The 14,541-nt window shown below is 43.2% G+C and overlaps 1 protein-coding gene across 1 annotated transcript in view; it reads right to left on the bottom strand.

The window, feature by feature from the left end:
* Positions 1–4,759: 4,759 nt before the first annotated feature.
* CAVIN2 (caveolae associated protein 2) overlaps positions 4,760–14,541 on the bottom strand; it is a 31,749-nt gene continuing 21,967 nt past the window's right edge. The window contains exon 2 of the mRNA XM_044431873.1: positions 4,760–9,396. Within this exon, the coding sequence (XP_044287808.1) occupies positions 8,605–9,396 (792 nt within the window). The 3' untranslated portion in view covers positions 4,760–8,604. The remainder of the gene's footprint in view (positions 9,397–14,541) is intronic.

Below are 14,541 nucleotides of genomic sequence, written 5' to 3'. Positions count from 1 at the left end.
GCTCTATTTTGCATCAACTGTAACTTCTGGATCATTTTCAAAGGCAGCTTAATGTAGAGTGCATTACAGTAGCCAACCCAGAGGTTACCAGGGTAAGGATTACTGTTGCTAGATCCTGCCTGTCCAGATATGATGGAAGTTGATGAATTAATTGAAACTGATGGAAGGCACTGGCCACTGAGCCAGCCTGGTGCTTCAAGGACAGCTCAGGGTCCAGAAGAACCCAAGTTCTGGACCCCATCCTGTAGACAGAGTGCAATCCCATCCAAGACAGGGCAGATATCCTCCATCTGGACATGGGAGCCACCTACCAACAAAACCTCTTTCTTGTCTGGATTAAGTTTCAGTTTACTGGCCCTCATTCAGCCCATCACCCCAGCCAGACACTGATTTAGGACCATCACCGCCTCACCTGGATTCGATGAAAATGAGAGGTAGAGCTGAGTGTCATCAGTGTACTTACGACACTGCAGCCCAAACCCCCTGATGACCTCTCCCAATGGCTTCAGGTAAATGTTGAAAAACATGGGGGATAAGATGGAGCCCTAAAACTGGACTGAAATGGGTCCAGATATTCGGTTTCTTCCAAGAACACCTAGAGCTGTCCAGCCACCACCCCCACTCAAGCACCTCGCCCAGGAATGGGATATTGGCTACTGGTCCAAAATCACCAAGATTTTCTGTATCCAGTTCAGTCCTCTTCAAAAGGGGCCTAATCACTGGCTTTTTTAACAGGGAAGAGACCAGTCCTTCCTTCAGAGAAGAATCCACAATTTCCTGGATCCAGACTCGCATTCTTTCCTTAGACTGAATGACCAGCCAACTTGGGCAAGGGTAAAGTAAACAGGTGGTAGGCAGGACTTGTCCAAGTATCTTGCCCGTGTCATCAGGCCTCAATAACTGAAACTTATCCAAATAGGACCAGACCGTGCACTGGATGCCTCTATCCAATGCGGAGTCCAATTCATGTCGATATGAGTGATTTTGCTCTTGAAATGCTGTGCCAAACTCTTACAATGGGCTGCCGAAGGTTCTATCTGGTCAACTTTAGAGCCAACATGGAGAAGCTGTGAACCACACAGAACAACTCTGCTGGGTGGCTTTTCATGCTGGCAGAGAAAACGGCTCTTTTCACCACCTTCACTGCCACAGAGTAGGCTTGATAATGTGCTCTCCAACGTGTCTGATCAGATTCAGCTCAGGTTTTCCTCCACCTGTGCTCTAGCTGTCTACCCACCAGTTTAATTGTCCGCAGCTCAGTAGTGTACCATGGAGCCAACTGGGCTCTGCCTTGTGGGAGAGATGATCAGCATCTCACTACAAGCACACACGCGTGTGCACACACATACACACACACAGACAGAGGGTGAATGAGCAGGGGATAAATCCATATGTGAAGAACCCGTGGAATATGTGTAACTCACCATTTGACATATTCAAGAAAATTGATAAAGTATTTTCTAACATCCAGAAATCACCGGCTTCTGGTAACAGTGGCAATTTGTCATAGACCACACACACACCATCCAGCTCCCTCTCTATGAAACTCCACGCCTGCCAGTGCGGGCAGGTGCCCACACTATTCCATTTTCAGCACCTGCTGAAGTCATTTTTTTATTTTAAACCAAGTTTCCCTGACTGATCAGCCATGATAATGTGATTATAAATATTTTAATTCTGTGTTTTCATTCTTTTTCTCTCTTTTTTCAAAATTATTCAGTACTCAGGAATCTTGTTTGAGTCATTTAAATCCCATTTGTTTGTTTGTTTATTATATCTATAGCCCACTTTTTATTCCTCAAGGTTCTCAAGATGTCTTACAAAACTTTTGTCATGCTCCTCCTATCCTAAGAATCATGTGAAGCAGATTAGGCTGAGAGTCAGTGACTGGTTCCAAGTCACCCAGTGATCTTCATGGCCAGGTGGGGATTAGAACCCAGATCCCCTGGATCCCAGTCTAACTTTGCATTATCTTTCAGTTTACAGACAGACAGACAGACAGACAGACAGACAGACATGTGTGTGAGAGGCCATGTGCTAGAAAAAGGAGGAATCCTGCCCACTTACTATAATTTTCCTCCATTTTAAAAACTCAGAAAAAAAGATAAAGCTGCTCTTGCATGGGAAGGCAGTTTTGGGCGTCCAAACTTAGAGAGCAGCTTGGCTACCTTACAGTGGCTCTAATTCCACATCGCTGTTTTTAATTTTAACTGCACAAAGCGCTGGCTAGTTCTTATGTTCTGCAAACACAGAGCATGCATCTTATTCAAGCTGATAAGAGAAGCCAGATAAAATGAGGCCCGTGGATGTCCGTTTCTCCAATGCTGGTGTATTTGACTTAAGGCTTTCAGGAACATAAACAATACAAGTGCAGCTGAGAGTGAAATACAAACATGATGTTCAATTCCCTGGTGAGTGTTAAAGGGGCTGCTGGACGTTGACAGCTATCCCATGAAGGTTAAACGAGCAAGCTTGGGCCTGTCAGTAAAATTAAGTCTTCTAAATACTATGTGGCACTCGGTGCAATACAGGCCTTATCAGTGTGAATAAACAGAACATCCACTTCTGTGCAGTTCTGCTTGTACACCTCTCTGCGATACCATATTAAACGCCTAGTGTAACACAGTTAAAAATGCAAATATACCAGACCTGGCAAAGTGCTCTCAAAAGCTAAATTGGAAAGCTTAGTGCTGTGATTTCTTCAATAAACCATTTTTCACGGTCTCTTTCTTACCCACTCTTTAATCAGATGAAATGGAATAGAGAAAAATGGGACGTAGAATCAAGAGTTAAATTCATTCTCAGATAGCGTTTTAACTAACTACAGTGATGGCACATGCCTATCGAGGCCCCAGTATCTTCTTTATGGTCACGGTGCCTCAAAGGTGCCATATGTAGCTTTCCTCCCCCGTTTTATTCATACAACAACCCGTGTGACATAGGTTATTCTGAGAGGTGGTGAGTGGCCCAAGATCTCCCAGAAAGCTTCATGGCTGAGCGGGGATTTGAACCTGGGGCTCAGTGGCTCATGTTTGGCACAGATCACTGTATCACACTGGATCTCATGGGTCTGGGTTTTGTTTACCCTTCAATGAAAGGAGCTGCAGGATGATTTTTGAGCTGAAGAGCAGCTGGGGAGGGGAGAAGAGGATGCTACCTCCTTCCCCACCTACCATTTCTTAGCTCTAAATTGATCCCCAAGTGCCTTTCCCCCACATAGGCAATGCATAGCTAAACATTATTTTTTTACTTCATGGTAGGAAAAGCCACTGGAGGGGCAATTTTGTGCAGTGCTAAAATGCATGAGTAAGAATTAAGGAACTCCCTTCCTGCAACGTCTTCTTTGCTCAAAGCTCCCCTTTGAAGTTTATCTTTTTTTGGTAAGAAAAAAGGTGTTGGAGTCTCGTTACACGCCTTTCTCCATTGCATGCAGTTAAGCCTTTCCATTACGTCCCAAGTATTGCTTGGATATGGGATTTGGACCCTTGTCCCCATGAACGCACACATCCAGCTAGTTCAGGGAGACCAGATGATCGCAGCAACGGGCAGCAGGATGCATGTCTGTAAGCGCACAGGCTGCTCTGTGCATGCTTAGCTCAGAAGCGTGGTACCCCTTGCAGCCCCGAGGGCCGAATTCTGTTTCACAGAAGCTGCTGCGAGCCATGTGGACAGCAAAGAAGGCAAATGTGGCAGGGCCAAAGACAAAGGGTGCAAAATACAAAAAAGGCCAGTCTATTGTAGCTTAAAGCTCTTCCTGTCAGTAAGCCAGCCTTAGAAGATTCAGTTCAGCCATTTGGAAGGAAGACAGGAACTGCTCCGAATCAGGGAAACCACAAGATGTGTGAGGGCAGGACGAGGGAGTCGCGACGACTTAGGAAACTCTGGAAGGCTAGAATGCGATGCGAGGAGCGCTGGCTTTGGCACTTGGGTTCTGAATCCTTGCTTTAGTTGGACGAACAGTGACACTTGGTGTGATGCTAAGTGTGACTTTGCATTTAATGTGCCCTTGCATTTAATGTGCCCATTTGAAAAAATGCAAATAGCATCTGCTGGGGTGGTTATGCTGGGAATGATCAAGGTCACAGCAGGCATGGAGGGGAAATTTATTCCTTTCCTGACCCGCTACAGTCCTGGAGGGAATCCCTCCTCCTCTAATGCTGCTTTCTGCACTGGGAATACTTTCAGGACCACCGCGGGGAGGAGATGGCTACACCCACACTCCATGCCTATTGATTCTCTGCTCCTTCCACTCAGCAGATAGCAGGAATGCTTGAGCAAATGAGCTTGGATTTCTTTGGATTCAGCCAGCAGATTCATCACTAGACCAGCTTTTACCAAGCCAAGCAGATTTTGCAGACTGTTTTGTTACTTTGCATCAGTCTGTAATTTGCACAATGTCATTCATTTGCAAACGCATATTCATGCCAGTCTACATTGACACAAGTGGAGATTAACATTTGCACATTTACATTAATGCCCATTTCTGTTGATGCACTTTTGCAAATAAACATAATTCTTATACAAAAAATTCTTTCTGTCAATGAGTGGACAACAGGATGAAAGACACCTGACATTTGCAAAACAAAGATGGAATGTATTTAATAAAATCCATAGATCCTTACCTGACCATATTTGCATTTTTAAAAACCAGCACATTAAATGCCAACATTTACAGGCATGCCTGGTCTGGTTGTAAGAATTATTTTCTGAAAAGTTTCATTGCCAAATCCTACAATAAGTTTGTCCAGACAAATGCAACTTAGTTCAGTTTGTTTTTATTGACTTTAACACATTTGCAGTTAGTAACAGGCATTATTGTTAATTCAAAGTAAGATGAATGTGTGGATTACATCACAGTTATTTCTACAGATTGCAACTCTCTCATAATATTGTAGATTTTTTTAAAAAAAGGTTTAAAGTCCTGCTTAGAAATCAACTCTAATCAAGCATCCAGTGACATGTAAAAAGTTGCACAAAGCTCTTCACAGGGAATAGCTCACTGTCATAGATATGTTTTCTTAGAAGACTTTCTTAATTTGCAGTTCTAAATATATGGGGTTGGGCAGCAAAGCTAAGGCTTTAGTGCAATATGCAAAAGCAGGTTTTATCAGTATTAAAAGGAGAAAAATACTTTGTATACAAATAATAAAGGGAGATTGTCAGGCACTTGTGAGTTTGTTATTACATTTGTGCTTAATCAGGATGGAGGATTCGGTGAGCAAGAATATGCAGAAGGAATGCAGTTTCCTTTCTGAACATGTCAAGGTTTTGGTTGAAAAATGAAATAACTTCAGAAAATTCAGATGCTATATCTGTGAAGTCCAGTGGGAACTCGCAAGATGCAGAAATTGTGGATGCAACCTGCACATTGTCCAATGGAAACTCTTCAGACTCACAAAGCCCTACTGAAATGAATCAGAACTGCATAAACAGATTTGTACTGGGCTTACACTGCAGAAATTCCTGGTGGATTGCACTCAATAGCCATTTGTAACTCCAACCACAAAATTAAAAAAAAACACAAAAACACATACAACATATTATAAACTCTTCTGACATCACTAGCTGAAAAAGCCTTCCGTTCACTTTTAAAACACTTCTTATATTTCCATCTGAACATAAATCCTACATATTACAGTTATTGTTCAAAATGTGTAACTTGTTAAAAATGACAAGGGAATGTTAGCAACCCCCCATGAGCCTTAAGAGATGTCCAAAAATATGGAACCTGTCCAGATTCACTGGCCAATCCCAGATGGCTGCTGTCAGCATTCCCATGTAGTTACTTAAGCTGGACATTACCCATGTGTGTGAAGCATCGTCAACATTTCTGCCATTTGTCAACACTTTCCACATCTGAATATTGGCCAATGTAGTTAGGCACACTCAAGTCCCATGAAAATCTGGTGAGTTAAGGTGCATTTCACGTACTGGAATGTGGCCATCTTCTGTTACATACATACATACATATAAATAATCTATTGATATACTTTTCAGAACACCCTTATTTGTAATGTTGTTCAGGTGCAGAATGAAAAATTATCTTTCTGGAACAGTTCACTTGGACTGCTATCCCATGTACTCTATAGTTTGGCAGAATATTGTGTCCGACTCTCTCCTCTATTTTATCATAGATTCTCTTTACTTTTATTAGGCTATATTGCAATATACCAATCCATCTCTTACATTTCACTCTTAAATACAGTAGCTGGCTGAATATATAAATCTGTTTGATAATTTATTTCCATGAGCTGCTTCGATTACAATATAGATCTCCCTTTTGCAATTTAAACATAGTGCTTCCTTTTTAAATGAGCAAATAGGACTTTATTCTATTTTAAAACCTGTTCTCTCTTAAAATAGATCAAAATAGTGTGTGTGTGTGTGTGTGTGTGTGTGTGTGTGCGCACGTGTGTGTACATACATTAATAATTGAATTGGCATAGCTGGAACAAAACAAGGCAAACAGCAATCTTAGAACAAAGGGGAAGGGAAGCAAACTTAACTAGAGGACATATGTACACTACTTTGACTTTACATACAACCAACAAACTAAATGCTTCACCCGTCTCCACTTATGACCAGTTACAACACCACACTCCAAAGATCTCCTGAGGAAAAGGGCACCATCAGCAAAATAGCAACTTCTGCAAAAGAAAAACATTCCTAGGATAGCATTCTCCCCCTCAGCCTGCATATGCCTAAAGGTGCAATCCTATGCATGTTTACCCAGAAAAAAGGACTACAATTCCCAGCATTCTTTACTTCACAAGTCTAAACATGCACAGAATTGCACCCCGAAGAACCTAGACATGCAGTGGTAGGGACTACATAGCCCTGCAGATGCTCTTCATCACCATCCAGGATCACCAGGCTAGGGCTGATGGGAGCTGGCATTCAACACCATCTGCAGCATCAAAGGCTCCCCACATTGGTCCTTGATCTGCCTACAATCTACCTGCTGGGTCCATGACTTGCATGAGGCCATCACACCCAACGTATCCCATCTTCCATGGACAATTGTGCCGATTTTCCATTACAGAGTGTGTGTTGTGGAGAAGATGAAAACTGGTCTTCAGAATACCAGCTCCAATTAATCCCACTACACTAATACAGATGTTCAAGTAACGCTAGATTTTGATTTTAAAGAGGAAGTAACAGAAAAGCAAAAACTCCTCCTGAGAATAGTGGAGGTGGATAAAATAATATTGTGAAGAGTAATAAAGCTCAGCTATGATTAAGATGGTCCCTAGTTAGCTGACCACACAATAGCCTAATTGCTCTGCCTCAGTAGTTACTAACAATAAAGCAGCAAAGCTCCAAGTCTCACACTACTTTTGATCAGGTGAAGTCACCACAGTGCTGATCTTCATAGCATTGATTTTCCCAGTAAAAATATTTCCTTTTGGTGTGCCTTCATGTAGTGAGTGCCAAGGGAATCAAATCAGGGTAAGTCCTGATTTTCGAGACTCATTGTCATGGCCAAGGGCAGCTTTGGTCATGTGAAGTTTCTGACACTTAAGAAGAAAAAACACCATGTGGTGACTTTACCGCATCGACAGTTAACCTGAAGAACCAAGCTTAAATATTTTTAGAGAGGGGAACAAACAAAGCTGTGTAAATAAACCTACACGGAGGGAAAAACACATAGCCTGCAGCTCACAATTAGTTGCTTAAAAAGCAGTGAGCAGGAGAACGGTTCATTAACATGCAGAGACATCCTTCCCCTCTCCCCAAATCACCTGATTTCCCAGGGTCAGCAAGCAAAGCAGGCTACACTGAACAGTGCGATCCTGTGTACTCAGAAGTAAGTCCCACTAAGTTTAACTCCCGGATTAACTCTGTATATGACTGCAGCCAAAATGTCCCTTTCAATGCTGGCTCACTCTTTCCCAAAAATTAAGTCCTTCCATGTAGCATGGCTGGAAGAATAACGTGGGATGAACATCATACTTGGAGTCTTTTTCACTGATGAAATGCAAAATCAAACTTGCACCCCCGCCTTAAAATGGTTTAAGAGTCCATGGAACCTTGGAAGCCAGAATTCTCTGATAGGTTTGCTGATGTTCACGATATCTCAGCTTCCTTACCCAGCTACAATTCCCAAGATTATCTGGGGAAAAGTTAAGGGCTGTATCTAGTACTCTAATGAGAACCATCAAATGAATGGGATGCAAGTTAGAGTGACACTGGATACAACCCATTGGATGCAACCATAAATGAATATAAATCTGATTAAATTTGTAGAGTAGCTAGACCCTTTGTCAATTGGTTTAAGTGTCTCCACCGGTTCCTTTAAACACAACTCCATTTACCGTTCATTGCAACAACAGAAAATGGCAAAGGGGTGGAAGAAATTGAAGTTGCCTAGAAAATGCCAACAAACTTGCATTCAAATTACTTAGGTATCAGACCTCATTTGTCACTGTAGTCTTCCATTCTAATTTCATGAAATTAGACTTTGTGGAAATGTACATTAAAAACATCTCCACCTTAACTTACTGCTATCCCTTGTTTTATTGTGTAATAAACATATACCCTGGTTATTACTGTAGTTTAAAAAAATCAAATGTATTCAAAAACGGAAAAGAAGGCTCAGAAGATTTATGCTGTTTGGTCTACGTGAAGGATAGCAGCTTGGCTCGGCTCTTCGTCAGATTGTTCCATGTCTTCCCGGGTCGGTTTGTTCCTTTCCTCATAGTATTCCTGTGTGGTTTCTAGTGAAGCCCTATAGTCGTCATCCTCTTCAACAATTGCAAGCTCGATGTTGTCGTTGACCACTGGTGGTTCTCCTTCACTTCCTGTGTCCTTTTCCAGGGAGTCAGCCAAGGCGTTTCCTTCTTCATCTTGAGAGGTGGGAGAGACCAGGTCGGAGGGAACCCCAGTGAAGGAGGTCTCCTCATCATTTGCTGTGTGCTCACTGCTGGCTGCTTCGGCCAACTTGTCTTCGGCTTCCACAGAATTATCTCCACCACGGACCTTCTTCACGTTGAATGTAAGGGGAGAGACCTTGAAGGATGAACTCTTTGATGAGGAGGACTTCTGGTGGTTAGGGGTGAGGGACTTCTTAATCTTCTCCCTCCGTTCCACAGAGACGATCTTGGTGCCCAACTTGTTCATCTTCTTCTCGATATTTTGGCGGGAAAACGCTTTCTTGAGGCTGTCCACCTTCTTGAGGCTTGACCTTTTGATCTTCTCAGCTCTGGTTTCCTCGATTTTCTCATCCATGCTGTCATCAGCACCTTCCTCGTGGGGTGCCTCATCCTCTGAGGACAGCTCCACGGTATGCAAGGTTTCTTCCAAAGTCTTGTTCTCATCAAGAGGCTCTTCCTTCCCCTCAGTAATACTGGGAACAGGCTCCTTCACAAACACACTGGCAGGGATTTCGTTTTCTTCCTGGAAAGAGTTGACATGTGTTTATTCAGAGTTTGCATGACACAGAATTGATGAACAAGGCACAGCCCTGAACAACATCAATATTTTTCTTTCAAGTAATGAGGTAAAGGAAGTTAAATATATTTGTGTTGCCACAGTATATTTAACCTGTAACAATCACTTACTTCCTGTGGAATTGTTCATTTCTATGTAGCGCAAGAGTAATGAGTTTGTGAGCTGTCAACTACAATTATAGGAGAATTCATTTTAGTTCACATTCCTACCAGGGGTTTGAGCAGATGTAACTCTGCCAATTTCTTAACACGATTAGGAAGAGGATGCAGGATCACTTCCCATTTATCCTTCGCCAGCTGACCTTGGGGAACACAAATTCCCCCTGCAGGCTTATGGACATTAGCTGTACATCAGCAACAGGATTAAGGGTAGTCATGGCAGGGATCCTACCAGTACTCTTTTCTGCATCATTGGCTCACAACTTTGGCCCACCAGTGCTAGACTGCAACTCCCATTGTTCCTGGGCACTGGTCATGTTTGTTGTGGAATGATGGGAGCCATTATCCAAACTTGGGGGAGTCAAGGTTGGTAAACGCTGGTCTACTCTTTCTAGGGGTGGCTCCTCTGGATTCCAGGGAGGGTTTTTCCCCAACTCAGCCTGTGGATGCCAGGGATGGAAAGTGGGACCTTTGGTGCATGCACACATGTATGCATCTGCAGGTATCTACAATGGTTGCAGGAAAATAACATGAAATGGCTAAAGCACTAGGGGAACGGCCTGGTGGAGAATGAAGCAGCTCAACGGCAGCTGAGCTGGAGCAAAGCAGTCAAGTGTGGGACCAGTAGCACTAAAATCAATGCCTATCAGGAAGTTTGTTTTTAATGGCATGTGAGTGACGACTTTGGACAGATCCATTTGTAGCCGCTTCCCCCAGCCTGGTGCCATTCGGCGGTGCTTGGGACTTCAACTCCCATCTGCCCCAGCCAGGATGGCCAATAGTCAGCAACACTGTAAGTTGTGGCCCAAACCATCTGGATGGCCCCAGGTTGGTGAGAGGCGAACAACTGAAGCAGGACTTGGGAAGATGTAACTCTGAAGATTGTTATTTCTGACTGTACCAAAACCAGGGCAGGAGATTCAGCCTTGGAACATTAGTATTCTCTTCCTACCTTTGCCACATCTGATGTGACAAATGTCTCAAGTGCTGATTTATCCTTGTGCCTTTTTGTTTTGCTTTTTGTACGTTCAGGAGGAAAAGAGCAATAAGGGTGCAAATGCTCCCTTGAAAAACGTGACCCCTACCCGGTCCTCTAAAACGACTCCTAGCAGAAGCGACAGGATCACTGCTCACCTCCAAACACACCCTATGAGAAGGTTTCAGGAAGAACATAAAACTTATCTGAAGAAATACTGGAGGTCCCAATATATGGCAGGGGGTGCCAGTCCAGTTGTCCTGGGGGTACATCACAGCCACCCACACAGTCCCGCCAACCACGCCCTGCCCTTGGCCCTGCCCAGTTTCCCTCAGCCACTGGCTGCTTGGTGGCTTCCTCGCTTTTGTGCCTCCCGCCACTGCCGGCCTGCTGTAAAAGGTGCTATTGCATCCAGATCCTATTTGTGGCTTTCCCATGGGGAACTGGTTGGTCACTGTGTGGCCTGAATGGTGGACTAGAAGGGCTTTTGGTACGATCCAGCAGGGATCTGATGTCCTTCCTAAGGCTTAGTTGCTGGCAGTCAGAGCCTTAAGCTAAAAGGGAAAAGATGTTAAAAAGCAAAAGGATGCTAAAAGACCCCTGTCTCTTTGGGCTTCGGTGCAGCCCACTATTGGGGGTACACCCCCTGAAACCTTCTCCAAGTTGGAATCCAGCCCTTGGGCTGAAAGAGATACTGCATGCCAGGTATATGTGCATGCATTTGTGCAGTACTCAATCAATATGGGCAGAGGATGGCTAAAGAAACACAGGCTATCATTCGCCAACAGCTTTATCTGTCACAGATTTTGTTCCGTATTTTCCCCAGTAACCTCTTGCATCAGGCCTTGCTTATGAATAGCAGCTGAAATAGAGGCAGTCAGCCTTCCCCAACCTGGTGACCTCCAGGTGTGTCAGACTGAAACATGCTTGCAGTGGATGCTAGGAATTGCAATCCAAGATATCTGAAGGGCACCAGGTTGGAGAAAGCTGGCATAGGATATCGCTGGAAAATTCAACATTTATTTTACTTTGGGATTTTATGAGAGACAGAGAGGGAAAAAAGACACATCAAATGAAGCTGTCTAGAGAGTTAAAAAAACAAGGTTAACTCTTCTAGAAATAGTTTGTAAACAGTACAAGCATGGAACAAGGTTCTTGGAAGCTACATATTCTAACTTTTGAGCTGATTGATTCTGGCAGCGTTGTTGACAAAGATTAGTATGGTTTTGATGAGTTGTGAAAGCTTATGGTGACAGAACGTGTGTTTTAAATCCTCATATTTGCGGTGACTTTAAAATAGTAGAAAATGCAAAAATTAAAGTTAAAAAAAGAAATGAAAGAAGGTAGTACGTTTTAAATAGATATGTATATCTGATTACCATTTATATGGGGCTTAAATAGGTTTTGCTTTAAATTGGCTCCCAAGGCAAATATAAAATGTTAAGTGGCTGCAAATACTTTCCTGCATTAATACTTCAGCATTCACATGCAACGCAAGAGAGAGAGATTGGGACTGACTCTAGTGCACTTTTTGGAGTCAAATTGCAAAGTGCCCTAAGATATATGGTTGGATGGCTCTGAATTGTGATGGACTGAAGCTGAAGATATTAAGTGTTTGTTAAAGGTGAGCAAATTTGGGTCCTTGCCATGTTGCAATTGCAATCCGCAAGGGTTTCTATCAACCTTCCAGAGTTCCCTGGGTATCTGGTGAGTTCTGCAAGCTTTTAAAAAACACTTTCTAAGAAGCAGAGCTGTTGGTGTCGATCACCCTCAGGCTTCCTGGAGATCAGCCACTGTGGAAAACAGAATGCTGGCATGGAGAGATTTGTGGTCAGACAGACCAGGGCCCTTCCCTTACGTTCTTATGCCTTTTTCCTTCAAACTATATAAAATTAGAGAAATCTCTTCTGTTTACAGTGTACATGGTATTTTGATTCATTTATATCCACTTGTCTGGCAAAAGACAACCTTTACTGCTGCTCATTGTTCTGATGAGAACCAGATCCATGTATATGAATGTTTCCAGATGGGGCTTTAATTACATCATCACTCGGCCTCATTCATGGAATTGTGGGCATGTGTGTGTGGGGGGGTCCAGATGCCATCTTCTTCCACTGGTAGCCCTCTTGTGCTTCCCCACAGCTTCCTCCATCTTTTCTTTTAGCATGGACAATCATTAAATAAGAAGAGATGGAAAAGGCTTTGGATTGTCGCTCTAAGATCTTGTCAGTCTGGAAGCACCTTCAATTAGATTTCTGTGATGTTTCTAATGCTATTAGAACACTTATGCTGGTGTCAAAATTGTTTGTCTTCTACAGATCCTGCTGCAGAAACTATATAATCCATACTTCAGACATCACAATAACTGAGGGCTGCAGCAAGGGCTCATGGGAGTTTCAATGGATGCACAAAGGGAGAACAGGTTGGCTCAGCAACTGGTTCTTTAGGTTGGGGGCTTGAAGAAGTGAATGGCTTGAAGCAGCCAGGAGGGGAACAGCTTCATACATGGAGGGCAGATCTGCAGCATGAATGTAAATATGTTTTTATGCCACTTTTAATTATCACTGGGCTGCATCCTATGTAAGTCTAATTTAAGGTCCATGCATTTCAATGGATCTAAACAGGACTAGCCTTGGATACATACAGTCCTCTGTTTCCCCCAAAGAATCCTGCAAATAGTCTTGTGTGTGGGTGTTTTTTTTTTTTTTTTTTTTGCTGCTGCTGCTGCTGAATTTGACATGATGACAATGGCAGTTCAGCCCATGGGAGCCAGGGGCTGGGTGGTTGCGATTCCCTGTACCTGCCATCTGAATCAGTGCATTTATTTTATGTTTATTTATTTACTGAATTTGCTTAAAAGCTGCCCACTAGCATCAAGCTCCAACACAGCCTGATTGAGTGTCTTGGCTTTTAGCCTCGGCTAGAAATGTTGAAAGGATTAAAAACCTTGAAATCAATTCAAAGGCCCAAGAAAGGCATTGCACTGAATGAAGCCACCTCAGGATAAATGAAACTGTAGATGGAAATATACGCAAGCATTAAGAGGAAAGATAGTTACACGGCTGCGCATGAAGGAATAATCATTCTTCACAATTACAGAAAGGAACGCAATGGATGAAACTTGCAGCTGAGAAACTTCAGGGAAGGCGAGTATTTCTAGAAAAAAAATTCTCCCAAGCAAGGCAGCCAATTCATGCTGTCCTTTCACAGGTCTGTGGTAATCAAAACATCTCATACCACCAGGTAATCAGAAATGAATTGGGTAAACGGCCTGCAGAGTTTTGGCTATGTACCCTTCACCAAAAAAAGAGAATGAAAGAGGACATTGATTTGCATAAAGCACCCATGCCTTAACTGATAGCCACAGTTGCAAATTCAGACATAATTACTATAATCTAAGTATAAATATAATGCTAGTGGGAAGACTATGACCAGGTAGCTTTTGTGTTTGGTCACATGCCATGGATGGGCTATTTCAAGTTCCCTCTACACTTTATAGTTCTTTATCTTTAAACCATCCTTGGCCTGAACAGCCCTTCATACAGAGCAGGGCTGCAGAATCCCAAGCCAGGGGGCCAAATTCGGCCATCCAGGTTTCCCATGATGGCCACACATTCCCCAACCCTTTCCTCTTTGGTAGTTTCTCAGATTTTTTGCAACTTCTCCTCATTATAAAAGGATGACTGCCTCTCCTATGGCTACAAGTAGTAAAAGCTTTAAGCTACAATAGCCTGGCATTTTTGCATTTCCCCTGCACCCCATTTGCCCTTGGTTGAACCCACCATGGGAATGCTGCCTTTGAGAGCATCTCCAAAAATGGAATTTGGCCCTCAGGTTGACACTCTTGTGCACTCCTGAAAGGGTGGGTGCCTTCCGTTGGAGGACTCTCCATTGGCCCTTCCGTTAGAGGACTCTCCTCTGTAAGGTGGACCTAGGGCCACCCCACTTTGAGGCCTA

The sequence above is a fragment of the Varanus komodoensis genome, unplaced genomic scaffold (assembly GCF_004798865.1).
Source record: "Varanus komodoensis strain SLA01 unplaced genomic scaffold, ASM479886v1 scaffold23, whole genome shotgun sequence".
Taxonomy (NCBI): domain Eukaryota; kingdom Metazoa; phylum Chordata; class Lepidosauria; order Squamata; family Varanidae; genus Varanus; species Varanus komodoensis.
This window is presented reverse-complemented; position numbering and strand designations above follow the sequence as displayed.